At 34.2% G+C, this 21982-nt stretch overlaps 1 protein-coding gene across 1 annotated transcript; it reads right to left on the bottom strand.

The window, feature by feature from the left end:
• Positions 1-2334: 2334 nt before the first annotated feature.
• Positions 2335-21970, bottom strand: LOC111052513 (extensin). The gene is made up of 3 exons (XM_022339217.2): positions 21698-21970; positions 6652-7116; positions 2335-3660 (listed from the first exon to the last, which is right to left on the bottom strand). The coding sequence occupies exons 1-3, from the start codon at positions 21710-21712 to the stop codon at positions 3505-3507; spliced, it is 636 nt and encodes a 211-aa protein (XP_022194909.1). The 5' UTR covers positions 21713-21970; the 3' UTR covers positions 2335-3504.
• Positions 21971-21982: the final 12 nt, after the last annotated feature.

Raw genomic sequence — 21982 nt, 5'->3', positions numbered from 1 at the left:
TATAATATATAGTTGAAATCATTTGCAATAAGAAAAAAAGTTACATAATTATTTTCCTTGAACTATCATGCAGCATATCTCTTCAGAGTCGATAATATCTCACAATATATGTGTCGAAATTTCATATCCTTCCATCATCTTGTGTCAAGAAATTTTTGAATGGGTACTTGATAGAATCCATGATTCTATGATAGAATCAGGTGGAATATTATAGTTGCTCACATTAAGTACATTTCTATTGTTGATTGCTGCTGACTTTCATTCTAGAAAAGTGTGTATTTCTGTGAAGTAAATTTATAACGTGATAAGTGTTAGCTACTAGGATCTACAAAGTAGGCCAGGAGTGGAGCTCACGTAGGTCACTAGGACCAATCAATCTTAAGAGACCGCCAAGCATATCACACTGGATTGCGATAGACTAGGGGCCAGAATAAGGGCTCTGTCTGGCTGCAAGCATCCAGGTGATGAATGGGATTTTAGTATAGGGAAGAACTCCTGGATCTTGTAAAGGACACATGTATTGGTTTGCCCAGATAAAGTACTTGGGAACACAATAAGCTCTGGTTGACGTGTGGGGCTTTTTGAACCTTTGTATCATTGAATACATAACATAACAAGTTATCACATTCTTTGGAATCTGACTCTATTTCCAGAATAAGAGTAAGTGCTAAGATAAAATAAAATAAGAATATTCGAAGGCAAGAGAATGATTTGAAATAGTCTTTTGTTCATCCGTTACTTTTTTCTATTGACATATTCTTATACTCTTATTCTCATTGTTCATTTCTTCACACAGCAATATTAAAGCCATTTTTTTATCCCAATTTCAGCTTTCAATGAACAAGAGCGGTTTCTTGCAGAAAGGATCTTAGGATATTCGCCAGGACTACCCGGTATTCTACCAGGATACCCGGCAGGCTTTCCTGGTTTTCCTATTCCTGGATTTCCCGACTTCAATCGCTTCCCATTCTATGGATTCGCAATTCCTCCCTACAGTCCACTTGGAACGTACCTCCCCAGGCCACCATTCTATCTACCACCAATTGTAATTTAGTTTGGAGGACAACCGAAGAATCAATAAAATCTTAATAGAGATTTTCCAAAAGGATATATTCACGTCTTTTATTCGGCCCAATTGGATATGAACTATCATTTACAATTGGTCGATAATCAGCTGAAACTCCCTCCCTTATTAATTATTCCATGAATTGTGACATATAGTTCACATATATTTCTATTTCTATTTTTGTAATTCCACGATATTGTCATCATAAAAAGTATTAGAAAATACTTAAGTAGGTGAAGTTAACAGTGGATGGTTGTACTTGCATCCATGAACTGTGCTAGGCCGATATTTCAACTATTCCTTGATCTGAGTAGGCTTTACAAAATATTCATGGTTTCATGTGAAGCAGATTTTCACAATTAATCATGCTTCAAATTAATTTCGCCAGAAGTCACGAATAGAAAACCTATTCGATAGAAACTCAGGAAGCGAGTTTTCTATTTTCAGGTTAAAGTTAAAGTATCATGTAGTGAACAAGCACAGGTGCTAAACAATATAAAACAATGTTTTTTGAATGAGTTGTTAATTTCAATCAACGGCTTCATCTCCAAGTAATTAATTAACTGGGGAGATTAGTATGATGAGAAAATGAATAGAGAAGATAATATTCGACTTGCTTCTGACTCCTGGAACAAAGTCTTTTGGAAAGTGAGAACTGTCAAAACATTTTATTTACGTGTGAGAAGATTATCCCATTATCGCATTCAGTACAATAGCATGAGAACTGTAAGTGAAAACGTGCAGCTAATTTTTTGCTCTGCTTAGAACTACCTGTGTATCGCAAAACAATACGTTCCCACTCATCAAACTAATTCGGCTACATGGAAGTAAGAATGTGATAAAAAATGAGTGTTATGGAACGTCGAGGTCTGTTTATGACTTCTTAACGTTGAAAGTGTTAATTTGCAATCACTTTTAATAAGCCTGTCGGACTGAATATTTCTTGTGTGTTAAAGATAAGTATTATGTTTTCATGAGTCTTTAGCCAAGTAACATCGTTTCTTGGAAATTTCACCGTTGCATTATTTCTACTATTTACCAAAAAACTACTTCCATATTACTCTAGGACTTTCTTTCCTCTCTCAACAGAATCATAGAGCGATGAATTAGATAATCTATCATAGCTTTAGATTTTATCATTCCAATACATCGACTATAGTGATTATGAATGACATTGATAGTTTATTTCAATTGAAGGCAATAGAAATAAGAGGATAGATTTTTGAAGTGAGTGGTTAACTATCAAGCACTTGTTCAATAAATTCAAGTCCACTTTGGTCGTTTAACATTTATTATAAAAACAGCTTACTACATACAATATTACAAAACTTAATTTTGTACAAAATAGTCCAATTATTAAATAATCACAATATTACAGATTGATGACAGTAATTTACTATTCAACTACATGGAATTTGATGATAACGAAATGAAAAATCTGATAATGAGTGTAACTCTTTCATGAGTTGATAATGTAATTAAAACTCTGTTCATTTCACCGGTTCGACATTCGCCAATCTAACAACTTGGTTTTGTTTTCATGAATTTTTGGTTGGTCAGAAGCATCGATCCCTGTCTGTCTGTCCAAGCACCAATCAAGTTCGTGTCGCATTCGCCTGGAGTCGCGTTGGGTGCGCCAGATAGGCAGGAATTGATGCACCGGTCGATCCAAAAATTGATAAAAACAAAAACAAAGCTGTTTATCAAAGACTGACGTTCATTCCTTCCAGAAGAAAGTATGTTTTGGTTTCAACAGATGTGAGATTTCAACACACATCTTGTTTTACTTTTCCATTCCAATGAGTCCATATCAATAATATTCATAAAATAATGGGAATAACAAAAATATTTTTCAGTTCATAAATTTTTTGAACTCTGTACATTTCTACGATTCAAACGTCCATAGCACATAGACGAAGCTAGTCCTATCCTAAGAAATTTCGTAGATTACTGTATAATATTACTACGTGTTATGGCAATTACAGTATGCGCTCATCTCAACAATCTGATATCACAGGTTGATATCCTATTTAAAGCTTGTCATTCCAAAAAAATATAAGATGATGTATTGGTGGATTCTCCCCCAGTAAAGCATCGCACAAATAAACTGTTGTATTACAAGCAGTATAAAACTATTTCGAAAGTAATTTGGTTTTGTAGCGAGAGCGATTCACAATAATTATGAATTTCCCATAATCAAGATGGATAGTCAAATAGGCTTTATTTTCAAATCAAGGTATCAGCTTGTCTTGGAATCCTGCAGTCCTCGGTGATAGTAAAATCAGACGATTCTATTAAAATAATGTACTCGATAATAGAAACCTATAAAATACGTCATAGTGTCAGGGGAAGAAGCATTTGGCATTATTATAAAGTCTTTTCCCACAAGAGACTGGCAGTGTGATGGGGTGTGGAATTATGTTAATTTGGCAAGTTTTCTAGTAAGGTCCGTTGCCTCCGCCACTTGGAGCTCCGTATGAGCCTGACGGCGCCGACGGAGGGGGGGCTCCATAGTTGTCTGAAGGCGCCGGGCCGGAGGCGGGTGCTCCGTATTGCGACTGTGGAACACCGGAGTCTGGGTATCCTTCTTGTTTCTGAAAAAGAGAGTGTTTGAATATCGTGAGCAAAAAGTGAATATAAGTGAACATAGGATTCATATTCAATAAAAATACAGTGAAACATCGTTATTATAATAAACAAAACAAAATAAATCTTATAGCACCCTTTATTTTTAAAAAACTTTAAAATAGTTGAACAACTAGTTTCGGTTTACACCATCTTCAGGTTCATCTTCGGTAAACCGAAACTAGTTGTTCAACTATTCTAAAGTTTTTAAAGTAAAGGGTGCTATAAGATTTATTTTGTTTTATTAATTTGAAAGTAGCCCATGTCAATAAGTGTTTTATCGTTATTATAGTACACCTCAAAAAGAGTCTCAAGGAACCGCTTAAAACATGTACTATCACGAGGTCTGTGCTGTGTCGGAGTGTACTATAGGGTTGAATGTGAAAAAATATGTACTGTATCTTCTTCTTCTTCTTATTCTGGTGCCCATCCAGGGGCATAAGGGACTTTATTTATCAAAATTTACAATGACTGGGTAAGATTTGTGGGAATTGTACCATAGAGAAACAATAGCATAGTATAGGGCGTTTATGTCGCAACTTTTACTGTTATCTCAAGCTGATAGTCCACGTAGTTCTTTCCTGTGAAGCTTTATGACGCTGGTAGTCTCTCATATTGTGCCGTTCATACACTCTTACCCGGTCAAATAGTGAAAATCTACAATAATCGACAGTAATCGGCTTGAGATAATAGTAAAAGTTGCGACATAAACGCCCTATACCATGGGATATCTACTTACGCATTTTGTCTCTCTATGATTGTACTATGTATGGATTTTGTAATCTATTAAGTGGGTCTGTTCACTTTAAACATAAGTACTATCAAGGGATTTATTGTTTTCTCCATGAAACGGCAAAAGTGTCTTATTGAGGGGTTCTTGGCTAAAATGATATACTATATAGAGGTATTTTAGCATTGAGATATATGGACGTTTCAAGCGACTGCAGAAGAAATGTACCATGACTATGGGGTGTATTATGCACTTTACCGGAATTGGAATAATTAAGGTCTTTGATAAATATGTGGATATTCGGAAGAGCAATATAATTATAAAAAAAAATTTAGGCAGAATCATTCAATACTTAGAGCACATTGACTAATTCAATGCATTAATTGAAGTACTAGACCCATCATACTATCAGATAATGAGAATACTCCTCTTCGTATAACGGAGAACTACACCCTACCACACTTAATTTCGCATACAATATATTAAAAGAAGTAATGGTTCACATTATAACTTTAAAAATAATAAAATTGATGGCTAATATGATTAATACTATTCCAAACCCGCGTTTTTACATTTATTTCGTGTAATCATTGTAGATTGCTTATTGTTTTGAGGACTTGAAGTAGATTGAACATTGATTATGACATACAAACCTATTATTACTGATACAGCAATCTGTTGGCGTTATTGAAGTTAATTGATGAAATCATAAAGATTGCAAAGCTAATGATAATAATCAATCAATATTGCTCCTTCAAAAGATTCTCTTTTACTGCTGAATGAGACTTTGAGTTCAGATAGTTGAAGTAGAATCAACAGCTGTAGAATGCTGCTTACTTTCAGAGCCACTTCCACAATGCAATCACTTGTATTTTGTTTATAAGAATAGATTTCCCATGTAACACCCAGCCAGACTTATGTTCATATCCGACTTGCATTGTGTCTCGATACTTGAACAGTAGCATTATATAATGATACAATGATAGCATAGGTCCGACAAGGAGGATTATTCGTTACGGTTATTGATCGAAGAATGAGCTCTGTTGTATGGAGCTGTCAAGTGCCAGCGTTAATGATGTGTTAACTCAAATGATCTGTGGAATTCACAGGTGAGAAAAGAAATGACGATTTGATCTCTTGATAAGGGGGTAAATAATGAAATCATTGCAGAAGTACTGAGAGATCGTTATCCGATCTCCTCCCGAGAAGAGAGACAAGATTAACACATCACTTTCTTTCCTTCTCAGTGTAGCATCACGAATGAACACATGGGCCTACAGCCTACACTTTCTAATGCAAGAGTGAATTTTCAGGTTCAGGAGACACCAACCAACATGAAGGTGAAAATGCGGTTTGTCTTGTCAGTTGGGATATGTGTGAATAATGGGCATGCATATTACACAATACTGTTCTTAATTATCGTGTTTTTAATTAGGATGACACGAGTAGGTCTGCAGGAAGTTAAAGCAGTATGAGCTTGATGGGCAGTAAAGCATGCAACCGACTATTATCAATGGTGTACTAAACGAGGAAACTAATGACAATTGAGTGAGTGACATATGAATGGAATGCACCAGCTTAATGACGTTCTGGCATATTGCACTCAAGTGTGGCTCTTGATTGGGGCATCCTCTTTGCATTACCATTTCACATAATATAGTAGAGGCTATGATTGCATTTGGCTACTTGCGAATTTGGGCACATTTCATCATCTATTCTCCTCAAAATGAAAGTTCGAGCAATGATTCTCATTCCATAGAGTTTTTCAATTCAAATACGTTTTTTGGGTGATTACTCAAAATATTATATTGTGTATTCTGTTAGCAGATTTCAATATAACATACATAGTGTTGCCACTATCTCTATAAATTCTCGCATATTACTCTACTTATGATTCTATCTCGATTTAAGCCACTGAAGATCCCGGGAATCTTAGATGTTCTTCCATTTTCCTACATTTGTCCTATCTTCAGGAATTCTACCATTTCATCCTTTATTGGAAGTTTACTATCTATGGATTTGAAACTCCCAAATTTGGATTTGATTATTCTGAAATCACTGAATGAATGACCCTTTTGAAGTATTGAAAATTCATCACTTTCACTGATTCTCGAGATGTGAAATATACATACAATTACAAAAACTCAGTAATTAGCTGGATTTTTGTCAATGAAGGATATACGGATTGTTTATTATCGTCATCATGAGTTGATTGTTGAGCTTGACTTACCTGTGTCTTGTAACGGATGAAGTAAACCTCGGGTTTGGATGGCTGTGTGGGAGCAGGTGTCGGGATGTTGAGTTCAGGAGCATCCTCTGGCTTCTTGACAAGCACATAGATGAGCGTTTTCTGCTCGGGAGGCTGAGCGATCTGGATGTCCGGCACGGTTGGTGGAGGCGGCGTGGGAGCCTTGATGAACACAATCTTGTAGTGCTTCTGTGGGGGCGGCGCTGAGTAGGTCTTCTTGGGCGCGTAGTAAGTTGGCTCTGGGGGCGGCACGTGAACGTATACGTGCTTGTGGACTACAGGAGCTTGTTGCGGAGGTCCGTACTGGGGAGCGGGTCCTCTGCTGTAGCCGCCTCCACCGCCGCCTCCACCGCTGCTGATGGGGGCCGCGTAGCTGTCCAGTGTCAAACCGCCGCCTCCAAAGCCACCGTCTGGCCTTGCCATCGCTACACCCAATGTAGCAAAAAGCTGCAACAATCAAAGGCTTCTATGAACATAAATGCATTCACAACTATTATCATTGATCCTAGTCCTTTAAAGCATTTTCTCAGTTTAGTTCAACAAGATTTCTCCTCCATAGGAATCGTAAAGAAGCAGACCAACTTCAAATACAAATCTGCTGGATTATGAATAAGAAAAACTAGATTAGGCTACTATCGCAAAACATCGGAAAAATAGTCTTCAGATAAATTATTTCACCATACTTTTATATCATCTCCACTGGGTCTGATAAATTTATAGATATAGAATAGAGTAAGAAGCTTGATCAATCATAACATTGTAAAGCAGGGAGCTCATGAGATCTAGTGTCTTGATAATTGCCTTTTTTCTGATATTTACATTTTTATATAATAAACTTTTTCTAATATTTGAGAGTAAATTAATCAGCAGCCAGCCTTGTATAAAACCTCAAGGTGCCTACAGACTAATGCGCCACTAACACGAGCATTTCACTCTCCATTAGCTGACGCTATGCTTATTAAACATGCATCCTACTGCTCCTATACGAATACAGATATAATAAGGATAGCTGATGAAAAGTGAAATGCATGTGTTCGTGGTGCATAAGTTTGTATGCACCTTTAGGTAGCTAAAGTTATTAAGAAAATTGAGTCAATCTGCTCAAAATCTCCAACCAAACTCTATCTTCTTAAAACTTTTTAAATACGCATTAGATGGAAGGTCTAGTTCAATCCATTGTGCGCTGTTGTAAAAATGTTAGTATACTGGTTTGCTTTAATATCTGCTTCCATATTTTGGAAAAAATGTATTATAACGTTAATGATAATAATAAACTAGAATCTAACATTTCAGGGCTTTGTTTTTCAGATTCCTTCACACGAGTATCTCATTTCCAAAGAAAGTCTCGGACTTTCAAGGTTGAACAAAGCGAGGAAAGATCCAATTCAAACAGTTTTTCCGAGATTTGAGCAGTCTCATCTTATTCTTTGATATTGTTGGCCCGCCTATTGTGAGCAACATCCCAAGCGATCAACTCATTATCTACTTCAGTTTTTCTAAGCTGAATTAGGAAATATGCTTGACCAAACACATGTCAAGAATTTTGTAGATTTTTGCCACAGATTTCTTGAACGTAATGTATATAAATTGTAGAGAAAAGTAAAATCAACCCTTGTAGTCGTCTATAAGAATAATAAGGGTGTTGGAATAATCGAGGTATTCATCCAATATGTATTTCATCCAGTTGTTGAATTTTTCTATGAATGGAATATTCTAGCCAACAATTGATTGAATTATTTATTGGAATCTTTTCATTCATACAGTAGTTTCTTGAACAGTGACAATATTAGTTAATTCGACCAACCAAGCAGGGGCTTGATTTCAAAATCAATTATAGATCATTTTTATAGTTATATATTTAATATCATCAGAAGTATTGACTAGAAAAGAACAAAATATTTAAAATGAAAAGAAAATTTATAATTGAAATATGACACAATATTACAAACACCTATTGTGAATTAAATTCACAATGACTAACCTAGTTCGCACTTATAATTTGAGTAGAAATTTTGTAAAAACTAGAATATGAATTTTTAGTGGAAAGGATATCACTTGCCACCGGCCAACCATGTTATTATGGTTCATTATTTTGAAAGGAAAGAATTTATGTAATTTGTGAACGCTCTCATTACTCAACTGGGTCATTTCTTGTTTGTTTACTGGACGATGACCTTCAATAGCTCCTAAAAAATGGACCCATCTTTGTGTGCTGAAGATCAACTTTCATTTTTCCTGGAAGTATCTTACATGAAGTATAAAAGGACCATTGTATGGACGAGTTGGAAACACGAGAGTCAAACAAAATGAATAACGATCTGCATTTCCTTTTTGGAGCCACAGTTGCATAATAACTGTAATTATTGTGGCTTGTGGCCTTTGGACTCGTACCACAACACCAGTCTTACAAGCAGTTTACACTTTCCTAATGAATGATCTATAAACTGGAGTGGTCCATCATCATCATTATCATAAGTCCTATGCTACATTAGAATAACTTCCGTACGATTCTCATACAATGGAAGATAAGTATAAAATATAGATTATAAATTCAACTCGACGAGCAGATGCTTGATATTAATTTTTCCATTTATTATTTTCGTTTTTGACCATTGAGCAGAAGAGAATAAGAGAAATAGTACCTGGAAATACGAAAAGGTATTTTTGGGAAAAATGTTACTGAGTTTGAAAAGTAAGAAAATTAGCTGTGGAGACATATCATGTGAAGGAAAATTACAAATTTTTATAATTGGTTCTCAGCACTTTATGGAAAGTAGCCTTTTTAGGATTCACTTCAGCATAAAAGGTTCCTATCACGCTGTAGGAAGCAGAAATACTTTTAATTAAAATCTTGATGGTATTATGTTTTCCAGATTTGAATTGTGGCTTTATTTTATGAGGTCAGCCAAATGAGGCATAGAGGAAAGATGGCATGAGTTTTGTTTTCAATAAAAAAGTTTAGGAGTGCATTTGTCTTACAGATGAGGTCAGTTTATACCAATTTGACACGCCAATGGGAGATCATTATTTATTTTCTGACCTTATCTTGATGTAAGTTTTATGTCACATAGGAAAGACAGGCAATCTGATCTCATGGAGGTGTCTCCCAATATTCAATGCGTATGTCTCTAGATGCTCTTTCTTTGCAGTAGAAAATTGGAACACATTCAGTATAATCTTATAAAAGTGCAAGTGCATGCACGGTATTTGCATTTTCTTTGATTGAACAAACAGATGAAAGTTTGACTCACGATGAAGGAGAAAGTGAAATCTTTTTCATACTTTTGACACGCAGGATGATGCGCTCTGTTCTATTCAGCCTCTGCTTCAAACATACAGTAATAGCTCATTTTTAACATAAATTATGGTGATGATTTTTTATGATAAGGGGACTCTGGAGTACGTATACAGTAAACAGATTCGCTCATCGCTCTTCTTTATAGAAATATTTATCAGCGAGCCTATTTTAAATTTATTTTTAAGTTTATTTATTTCAAGTTTATTTTTAAACACCTATTATGAACTACCGTTTGAGCCATGGTCAAGCCCATGTCCTTGATTGTAAACGGATACAAAACACGATGTGATTTAGTTGAGCAGTTGAGAGCACTTTCACAGATGATCACCATTGCAGCGATTTCCCGGCTAACAGGTGATTTTCACGGCAATTGGAATCGGAAAAATTTCGAAGCAGAGAAACCAATTCCAGTATTGTTTGCACCATATTATTATCGTTTTGTTTTGAAAGTTTTCTATCAATGTTTTTTAGGCGTCATCAACTTCATCTTCGTCAAAAATGTTCTATCTTTAGAGAGAGTTTGAATTCTATACATAACTATCAAAGATAGCGTCAAAAATACATCACTAAAAATAATTCTTAAATTACATTAAGAATTATGAAATAAGGCAATTAAGAGATATAAAAATTGTGATAAAGACATATCAGCCTATCAAGGGATTCTCATCAATATTTCATATATGAAATATAATTTAAATTAGCCTATTAACCTGAAATAATGATTCTAAAGAAACTCCTACCAAAACTTAATGATGAGAAGAATAACGAGAGAAACACGTTTGACTAAGGTTGATGAGAAAGAATAACAGCAACACAATTTTCGACTCCTTTGAAAACATTCTGTATAAGATTTCTCATTTGCTCGAAATGATTATTCAACAATCTAGATGAATCCAGTCTTGATCGGTTAGTGATGTATCAACTTGTGGGTCACTTGATAATTCTGTGAGTTTTATTACTATCGAGTTAATATTGATAGGACAAGTTGAGTATTGAAAGCAATTAAACCAATTACTTTCATACTAAAGAAAAAAGAGCTTCATTGCACCACAATCATGAAAAAAACATCACACAACTGAAATAAGATTCTGGAGCTGATTAATAAGATTGAATCATATCCACTACAAGCATAGGCCATTTGTTGTAATGAATTTACGAGAGACACTTCCTTTCGAATAAAATTCCAGTGAAAAGTACATTTACAGTGTTGTGTCCGCGTTTATGTTTGAAGCAACATTTGCACTTAGGAGAGGCGGCGGCGATTTTGGGTCAATGATTGTAGCGTTGGCCAGGGTAGGTTTGGCACAGTGCCAGGGAGCTTCATGCAGCAATGGAAAGTTGAAAAAGTGTGTGCAAGCAAAACTAAGAGAATTAAAATTGGTATTCTTTGGGCTTGGGTGGTGTTTGGTGCCTTGAGCCCCATTCCATCCTTTAAGAGTAATAAATAACCGGCTCTGAGTTTAATGTCATCTTGGCGCCGCTCTCGTCTGGTTGATGATGATGCTCTACAGACCCAAAGCACTGAACAACTTGTCGACACTGGCTGGTCCCACTTGATGCTGGTCATCCATTGTCAAAATGCACACTGACAGCTATGCTCTTCAAATAGTCCAAAATTCCTTCCAGTTCTCTTACATCAATGTCACGCATTCTAGTCTGACATCCTATTCGTTTTTTTTCAACATATTATTAATGGAACTCTGTATTCCTTCACATGTTTCAAGTAGGGTTCCTGAGATGAAGGAATTTCGTATTACGAAGAGAGAAATTGAAAATATATCATTCTATTTCCAAGAGATTCCTGTTCCAATATTGTGAATTTCATAACGGAAAATATAAAATAAGCAACCAGGAAGGGTGAAATTCTCAAATTAATTATCATATGAAATACGAGAATTATAGATAACCTCACCATAATATTATTCTTCATATCATTATCCATCATATTATTCTTGTGATGGATGTATCACAAAAAATAGTAATGCTTGTTCTTGCCGTATAGATTCAGTGCAGTACATTAATAAATATATCTTATTGCATAAATATTATCGTTTTTAAACTTCAATAGAGTTTTCTACTTGAATAATGATACAGATAATAATTTGAAGCACTCTGTAGATTTCCCGAATAAATTCACGCAATACTTTTTGCCCTGCCATTTAGTGAGCATAGTTCACATGTAACTATACTGGTGGGCCTATATCGTTGAACATAATACATTCATAATATACTTCTGAACAGACAGCTCTCGGCTTTTCATTTTAAATTTCCTAGCCCTTTATATCATATAATAGATTCATAGCCAATCTGATGTAATTTCGCATTAATCTTTTAGTTTTCACTTGTATAATAAATTCGAAGCTATGACCTTACTTTTAAACAAGAGCTATCCAGCAGAGCGTTAATGAAATAATATTCAAATGATAATTAGGAAAGAATAAAATAGAATAAATATGTATTCTTATTTATATTTTATACAGATCTCATACAGAGATCTCCGCCACAATGTGCATTGACAGTGTTTGTAGTATGAATAAATTATAATTTTTGCTGTTGTTATACTGTATTGTTGATTAATTTGGAAGTACTGGAGTTCTGTGGTTGATTTTTCATTGATGATCTGTTCAGGGAAGACAACTGAATTGTGTGAACAACCCAAACTTTGCTTTGTAGGGAGTATGTGACGAAGTGTAAGTGATTTTCGCTGAAACTAGACACATTTTTTTCTAATAATTAATAGATCTGTAATGTGATGTAAAACATCGAAGAATAACTCAGGAGAGAGTTGATTCTTGTTATTTGGTCCAATACGTGATGTTCGTTGGGCAATCTCAAAATTGCAAACTAGTGCTAAAATTTGATTCAAACAGTTACGATTTTTTTATTCTTCTCTATCGTTCCATCTTCAAGCTCTAGATCTCTCGCTTCCTATCATAAGCAATTACAAACTTGATTGATAATCTGGAGTCGAGTATTGTGAAGGATAGTAAAGTAGGAAAGTAAAGGCATTGGAGATTAATTTCAATAAAACGTCTCCCAATTAGCTCCAATTCTATCATTTTATATGGATACTTCACACTTACAGTAAATCATTAATATTTTATTGCAAGTCATGCATAAATTCCTTACAAACTTTTTTCACTTCATACAACATTTGAAAACTTCTCTTTTATCTCAATGATTTCTTAATATTGTTAGTTTAGTAAACTCCAATCTAATATGCAAACTACATTATATAAATGTATGTATGTATCATGAGGAACATTAAGGAAGTAGGCCTATCTATGGAATGATCCAATATATACCTTATATCTCAACTATTTTCAATAACTCTCTCTATGAACAATTTCCTATTGAATTGGTAATCGATTAATTATTTTGTTGATTTCAGTCTGTCAGTTGTGCTATGATTATAAAGTAAGAGATGACCTTGACTGCCATGCAAGGTGAGGAGCAAACCTAATAAATGGAAGTTTAAGGTGACAAATTGTCTTAATGAATCAGAGTGGTATTCATTTCATCCTCATTCATACTTCTCTACTTCGAAATTTAAAATATTAGCATGAGATCCTTCCAATCTACGTATTTATATAATTTATCTCCATTGAATATAAGCCTTCAAATAACATACCTTATCTGTTCCTACCACAGCTTATCTTCTTTATTCAAAGGCCTAGCTAGTACTATTCTCTCATTTTGATTTCACATTGATCAATATCGGAGATAATGATGTGAAGGCCACGGTGCAAGAGTGCTAAATGAAAAACGTATTCAAAGAACAATTACTGATCCATGTACTCTGTATTATCTTGACATGCAAAGTAGAAAGTACTGTTTCTCAGGTTTGTTCACATGAACTATCTCCTGAACGGAAGACTATGTTACGTGTATTCACATTCGATAAAAAAGTGTAAAATCTCGTCACGCGTTATTCACAATTGAGAAACAGTTAGTTAGGTACCACAGAACGTATGCAATGGAAAATTGTGTTTACTGCTATGCGAACATGTATACTATTCTTCTGTTTTATTGAAGTCCAGTCTTTCCTCTTGTCTGTTCTCTTATCACAATCAGGAGAGTCGAATTGTTGCTGCTATTAGCGAGTCGTAAAAGATTTTATCATTTCGAAATAACAAAGAAAGCAATAACAAAGCAGTTGTTGTATTTCGTTAAATTTAGTAAATGGTCTTAAGCTGTAGCATTAAACACCTCATTACAAGTGTACTAAGACAAGAAGTGACTACAGCATCACAATTTCTGTTGAATTAGAAGTGATTTCAAGCTTATTCAGCTCGATATGACTGAGATAATAGTTCAATGATTTGTGATTATGTTATTGGAAAATCTATGATGAAGATTTTTATCCAGCTCAGAACTCGCAAACTGATCTATTAGGTTGCTATTGAGTTACGTGTGAAGCATGATGGAGGAATGTTGTAATAGTGTAGTTGATTTAAACACTCATTTGATGATACTATTGTATGAACATTATCACGAATATCGATGTTATTAATTATTATCAATAATTTGAAGAAGGAAATTCTTTTTGAAATTGAATTGCAGACAGTGCAGAAGGAGAACCTTCTGCTTGTGGAAGCAGTAGATTGGAATGGATGAAAATAAAAAAAAAAAAAACAGTTTGTAATCGAGATCCTGCAGAGTATGAAAAACACAAAGTGAATGGACAAACAAGAATAATATACTTCTTATGAAGTGAGGTATGAGTAAGTAGAATCTTAATTTCCTTCTCATAACAAGTGATAGCAAGTCATAGCAAATGATAGAGATGAGCAATAATTTTTCGAACTAATGAATAATGAATGAAAACAGTCATTGCTTTCTCGCCTGAGGCTTAGTTCGACACAATTTTCAAAATATGATTTTACTTCCAGTTCGACAGTGGTAATTCATGAATATTTCATTCCGACATTCTGTTACGTGTGCAGAACTGTTTAGTTATCGCACAACTCTGCTAACAACATGACGTCTGAATTTAGCTGGGCGTGTATTTCAAGAGCAAGTTTCTCTTTGAATTTGACGTGTGCTGTGTTATGATAACGAAGGCCTTCGATCTACCGTCGGGTCCTTGACCGTGGCCGGCGGCGATCAGCTGATGAGCAGCTGTTAGATCACGTGCAGAAGTTTTCGCGCGCTTTTCGCACACTTCCGGTGAAATTGCGCGGCAAACCAAGGTGTTGGCGCGGCGGGAGCGCTCGTCACCTCCACCGCCATCGCCATAGCCGATACCTGTGCGCTGCTCCCCTATGCAAATCACGCGCTCTGTTCCCACACTGCATACACACGACACGTCGGTCGCACGACTCTCGCTTTCCTCGCCAGCTCGTCACGCCGTTCTTTCGCGCGAAAGCCGAATCGCCGAAACTGTTCACTGCCAGTGTTGACATTGTCTCGTGAGAGAATAGCTGCATACATCTCTCCAGAGAAGAAAGCATGTTGTCTGAATAGAGGTCAGAGGTGCATACTACGAGTACAAGTTCACGAATTTATTATTAATTCCAACTCTGCCTCTGCCGAATTTGTAAGCAGCCATTGCTTGGCAATGCTAGTTTTAATAATCAATGTGTTATCACAAATAGAGATCTAGAGGTAATAATAAGTTTCTGTCAATACATTATAATATAAAGTCTTCTCAATAAATCATCCATAGAATTTTATCGTTAGAGAGATCGGGAAAGAACCAATTCCGATTCACAACTATGCAAACCTGTTTTTATCACGAATTATGAGGAACATTAAGTAGAGTAACGTTGATTGATTCAAATATTCTTGATCCAATAATTTCCAACTTGATTGATCTTCTCACTATACAGACCATTAATGAGGAAGACTTCAAATTATTAGTGATTAGAATACATAATACCAATGAAATTGATTTGAAAGCATTCCTGTGATAAGGTATCCATGAATATTGAAATGAGAAACTATAGAACGATAGAAGAAAATTGTGAAACAATCATGATAATGAATCAGAAGTATGCTAATTGTTCAAATCAAGCGTTAACTGATAACAATTTGTATCCAGCCAATTGGAGTGATGATGGGATATAATGTGAAGAAATATTCAAAATTAATAAAACTGATTTTTCCAATGCAAGAGATCCACGTATGTCAGTGAATGATTAGAGTGATTTTGATTGGAGAATTTTGAAGGAGTTCATTCTCATGTATTAAAAAGCTTCACTTCTTCAAACTTTAACCTTTTGGATTATATAAAGCTTGATTTGGGAGGTAAGCGGATTTATTCTTTTTTTTTTGACCACATACTCATCGATAAGATGATGGCATGTCCATGGAGTTATTTATTATTTCTCTTGTTGCATGACTTTGAGTCGAGACAGGAAATATTGATAGCGATTGTACTTTTGTTAAGTTTTGGGTCACTAATTTAACAAGCTAGAACATAAATGAAGACTTTCTTAAGACATGAAGACATTATTTTTCGTAATGCACATCTGTCGCTTAATACTTTTTATCTCTTTCATAGATTGAGCTCCAACATTTGATTCGAGAGATCAATATCTTTGGAGTGGAAGTCTTAGGAAAATATCAGTCCTTATAAATTGAGTGTATTACAATAATATTGAAAGTCGCAGTCACTGATGGATTCCAATAATGATAAATAAGAAATCATGTAATCAGTCAACAAATAATAGAATCGGAGAACGATATCGGTAGGCCTATCGATAATAATTCTAATTCTGGACATCAATCAATTTATGTACAATTCAAATAATTGCTGGTAAGCATCTCTTTTTCAATTATCATAATCATTTTTTAGATGATTAGTTCTGATCTTTTTTAATATATTTTAATGTTGAATTGTTTTGTGTACAACTTTTCTTGGTATGTAACTCTGATCAACATTACAAAAATCTTGCGTGATCATTATTATCTATATTCCATTACGAGGACAACGAATAACGAAGATAGGATTTATAATGTTGATATGATATAAGAAGCGAGCTCTACATAATCTCCATATGGCAAAAGATTGAAGAGAATCGGTGAAACTAGAGAGATCAAGTTGAAAGGATGAGGAATTTGAAGTAGCAGACAAATTGTCTAATCCTTGTAGGAAGAAGACGACGATATTCAATAATAAATCTGTGCATTATATTTTGTTGTTATTTTTGTAATTTTTATATTCTCCTAATTCTGAATTTATATTGCATTATGGATTTCAATCTTTTTATTTAAGTAAAACGGATCACTGGATCTCTTGCTTGCGCATAATTATATTTTTCTTCAACAAATAATCAGTGGATAAGAATACAAAGTTACTATATACTCTAGTTAATATGAGTTACATTTATTATTATTATCATTTCTATGGGTGAGAATCTATGATTTTTTCCACAAAACAAATTAAGCAGGAATGCAATTATTATTAGATTTGAAAAATATGTATTCCGAGGATAGCAAACTCTATAGTACACTGAAAACTGTGAAAGTGGAAATCATCAGAAATTCATTATTAGAAAATAAATTTTCAATAGTTGGAAAAAATGAAAAAAAAAGAATTTATTTGTTTTGGAAAAATTAATGTAGAGAAAAGAAACGAGAATGATGAATATTGGAGGTGTGAAAACGAGATTGAGGTGAGCGCTATTGCTTCTTCAGTGGCAGCTGTATAAATTGAGGTCAGTTCAGGCAGTTGATGGCTGCCAAATGAATTTTCGGTGGCCTGAAGCTCACCATAAACTGTCATTCACCCAAAACACTCATTTCTCACTATCATCCCTCTCATTACTCATTCAAAAGCCAAAGCAACATCCCCACGAAAAAATGAATTGAAACTAAATAAATATCACTTTGTTCGTGAGATGATTAATATTGATTGATATCCAATATTAATGTATCAATTATAATTATTAATTATTAATCAATATCCATCATTGATATCAAATTCATTTAAAGATCGAATATTGATAATGTAAATAATCAAAATAACACTTATGGTGTCATCATCAATTAATGATTTAGGGATGGTTTTAAAGTTCATTTGCTCATTGATCTCATTGAATAAGAGAGATAGTACAACATTGAGTACCACACAAGAAGATCAGAAACATTTATTTCAATTTTTCCAATTGAATTACAGTTTTCTAAAAGGGGATCTTTGTAACTCTAATTTATTGCAAAGTTAACTTGAATTCACTATCACATACACATCTTTTCATCAACATTTTTATTTTTCAAATTTTTATGATTCACCACAGAATTTCTCCTAAACATTGCTTGATAAGAGCTATGTGGAGTAGCCCATATAAAATCAACTCAATATTTGAAAATGATGAAGAATGTTTCTAAGAATTTTACATAAGAATATTATTCACGAGTTGGACTATTATATGATTAGTATAACGCTATGTTCAAATAACTAACGAAGTGATCGAGAATGTAGCAGATCAAGTAGTCGTCAAGACAATTTTCTAAATCCTTATGACCTTACAATGTACCATACAGTAGGAGTAGGATAGATAAAAATCATGAAGAAATGAAATGAAATTTATATTACTGTGAATGATATTCGAAGAATCCAATACGAGGTTGAATACAACTATATTTAGAGCCTCGGAGAATAATATAAATGTGGATAGAAGCTTGTTTTCTATATTTGGTAAGTAAGCAAGTAGGAGTGATCAATAATAATGAGAAAATTACAATAATTTACATCGAGCAAGAGTCTTATACTGTATCTCAGTGCTTTTGAGAACCAATTTCTCACAAAGTGTGGCTGGATCTCATTCTCTTCAATGAAGGTGACATAATTTTCCAATTATCAAAAGAAACCACCCTTCACGTATCAAAGGTTTCCTGTACTACGAATTCAATTGTTCAAATCAATGAAATTCACCCATAAAATATTTGATATTATATGGGAAGTTTGTTGAGAACGAGTATGAATCAACAGAATGAAGACATTTGGAACAAATTTGGCTCGTTGACCGAGCGAAGTGAGGTCTAAGATTCAAATCAACAGTTTGGCATTTCTCTTAATGTTTAAATGTTTAAATGTTTAAATGTTTAAATGTTTAAATGTTTAAATGTTTAAATGTTTAAATGTTTAAATGTTTAAATGTTTAAATGTTTAAATGTTTAAATGTTTAAATGTTTAATGTTTAAATGTTTAAATGTTTAATGTTTAAATGTTTAATGTTTAAATGTTTAAATGTTTAAATGTTTAAATGTTTAAATGTTTAAATGTTTAAATGTTTAAATGTTTAAATGTTTAAATGTTTAAATGTTTAAATGTTTAAATGTTTAAATGTTTAAATGTTTAAATGTTTAAATGTTTAAATGTTTAAATGTTAAATGTTTAAATGTTTAATGTTAAATGTTTAAATGTTTAAATGTTAAATGTTTAAATGTTTAAATGTTAAATGTTTAAATGTTTAAATGTTTAAATGTTTAAATGTTTAAATGTTTAAATTTTAAATGTTTAAATGTTTAAATGTTTAAATGTTTAAATGTTTAAATGTTTAAATGTTTAAATGTTTAAATGTTTAAATGTTTAAATGTTTATATGTTTGTATGTTGCGCATTTACTGCGAAACGCGGTAATAGATTCTCATGAAATTTGACAGGTATGTTCCTTCTTAAATTGCGCGTCGACGTTCATACAAGGTTTTTGGAAACTTTGCATTCCAAGGATAATGTAAAAGGAGAAAGGAGCCTCCTTCATACGCCAATATTAGAGTAAAAATCAGACTATAGAATTATTCATCATAAATCAGCTGACAAGTGATTACACAGATGTGTGGAGAAGCCAGTCTATTAATGTATTTGTATAAGGTCTATATAGTTTCAATCTATGACCTTAGTTTCAATCTAAGACTTTGAAGAGGTATGCATCTTTAAGCTGGGTTTACACCAAAGTTATTAACAAAATGTTAATAACTTAATCCTTATAGATTCTATCAGATTGAACGGATGTTAACAAACACACATGTTTATCATGTGTATGATAAGTTATGTTCAATCTAATATCTATATATAACAGCGAAATGGCACTCACTGACTGACTGACTGACTCACTCACTCACTCACTCGCAGAACTAAAAATCTACCGGACCAAAAACGTTCGAATTTGGTAGGTATGTTCAGTTGGCCCTTTAGAGGCGCACTAAGAAATCTTTTGGCGATATTTTAACTCTAAGGGTGGTTTTTAAGGGTTTGAAGTTCGTCTTTCAGCATGTATATTCTTCTTATTCCAATATCTTAAAATTATAATTGAAATGTCTATACCATATGTTAATATAGAACTATAATCTAGAGAGAGTACCTCTTCGAAACAGTTGTTCTGGTAACTGAAATAAATATTTTGTCAGGTTGGCATTAAGTTGAGTTGACTTTGTTAGGTTGGCACCAAGTTGAAGATTGAAATGCATTTATCCAGGACCTCCTAAATACCAATTTATCCAGTACCTCCTAAATACCTATTTAGGAGGTCCTGATTTATCGCGGAAAAATTGATTGGGTAATGCTACTTCAATCAGAGCTATTCCTGGGAATATTATATTACTAGCCGTCAGGCTCGCTTCGCTCGTCAAATCCGTTTAGCCAGACGTTTAGTCTGGACCCCCGACTGGATCGTCCTAACATATGATAAAAATATGACATGAAATTTCAAATTTGGTAGATGTGTTCAGTTGGCCCTTTAGAGGCGCAATTAGAACGGATTTGGAAAAATTTCCAAAGATACGCCCAAAATCTGCGTTTTTTTAGCGTTTTCTCAGCTTTATCGAGAACAAATGAACAGAAAATGTTCAAATTTACTACAGAAGCTCAGCTGGGGTGCAATAATGTTGTGTTAGAAGGAATTTGAAATAACGCCAAAGATACGCCTTAAATTAGCGTTTCTGCGTTTCCTCACCTTTTTCAATAATTGATGGAAATATATTTTAAGAAATTCAGTAAACATACACAGGTTTAGCTGAGGTGGACGAATTTTGTTCGCCAAAGATACGCCGATATAGTAACAGGTGTCTTTCGAGATCAAATTGACATAATACGTTCAAATTCGGTACAGAGGTTCCGCTGAGGTCTACATGCAGGCGAGCGAAGCGAGCCCGCTGATCTCATTTTTGGACGTTCCAGTCGGAAGTCCAGGGGGCGGAGCCCCCTGGCTATATTGATATGGCGAGCGAAGCGAGCCTGACGGCTAGTAATCTATAATGATTGAGTTATTAACAATTATTATTGTTAATAATTTTGGTCTAATCGCAGCTTCAAGGTATTTGGTTTCAATATTTTGTTTTGCAGTCATGGTATTATTATGCGTGCCCATCAGTATCAATATTCTCACATTCGAAAAACTAATTTAATGGGTGATTGAAAATAAACAAATGAGCTAAATAATGCTGGAGAAATTATAATATTTTTTAATGTAAAAAATTAATTTTCATCAGATAGAAAGATTATCACGGAACTGGATGAATTATATCATATGGAATACAAATTCAAACGTGAACTGAGTTTGTTAACATTTAAAACTGGTGACATCAGGTACTTGTGGATGAGAATACTGCGTGAGGTCTACTGTTCACAGAACTACTAGTAAAAGCAGTACTAGGATCAATTGATGCATTAAATATAGATAATGAGATGCCTCAAAAAACTTCTCACGGTGGAACTCCAAAAATCGTATCTATTATTGTGAAAAACCTAGCATTCGACCAATATTAAATCTGGTTTCTTAATAGTCACCACTAACACACGCATCTCGTATGAGCTGCCACGAAAGTCCGAAAAAATGTAAATGTAAACAGTCCTTGTCACGGTCTCAAACGCCGAAGCACTAGTTCAATTATCAATTAGATCACACGGTACTCCCTTGGAGTAATCACTCGGTATTGTGCACCTTTCAGATAGCTACTGCTCTGCCTCTCTCCACTTTCACATGCTTTTATACCTTACTCTGCAACAGTTTTTCGTGGACGACACACTCACGCACCGACACAGGTGAGAGTGAATCCTCCCTCCTTAGCCCCC

Source organism: Nilaparvata lugens, chromosome 1 (assembly GCF_014356525.2).
Source record: "Nilaparvata lugens isolate BPH chromosome 1, ASM1435652v1, whole genome shotgun sequence".
Classification (NCBI taxonomy): domain Eukaryota; kingdom Metazoa; phylum Arthropoda; class Insecta; order Hemiptera; family Delphacidae; genus Nilaparvata; species Nilaparvata lugens.
The sequence above is the reverse complement of the archived record's forward strand: the minus strand, read 5'-3'. Positions and strand labels throughout refer to the sequence as shown.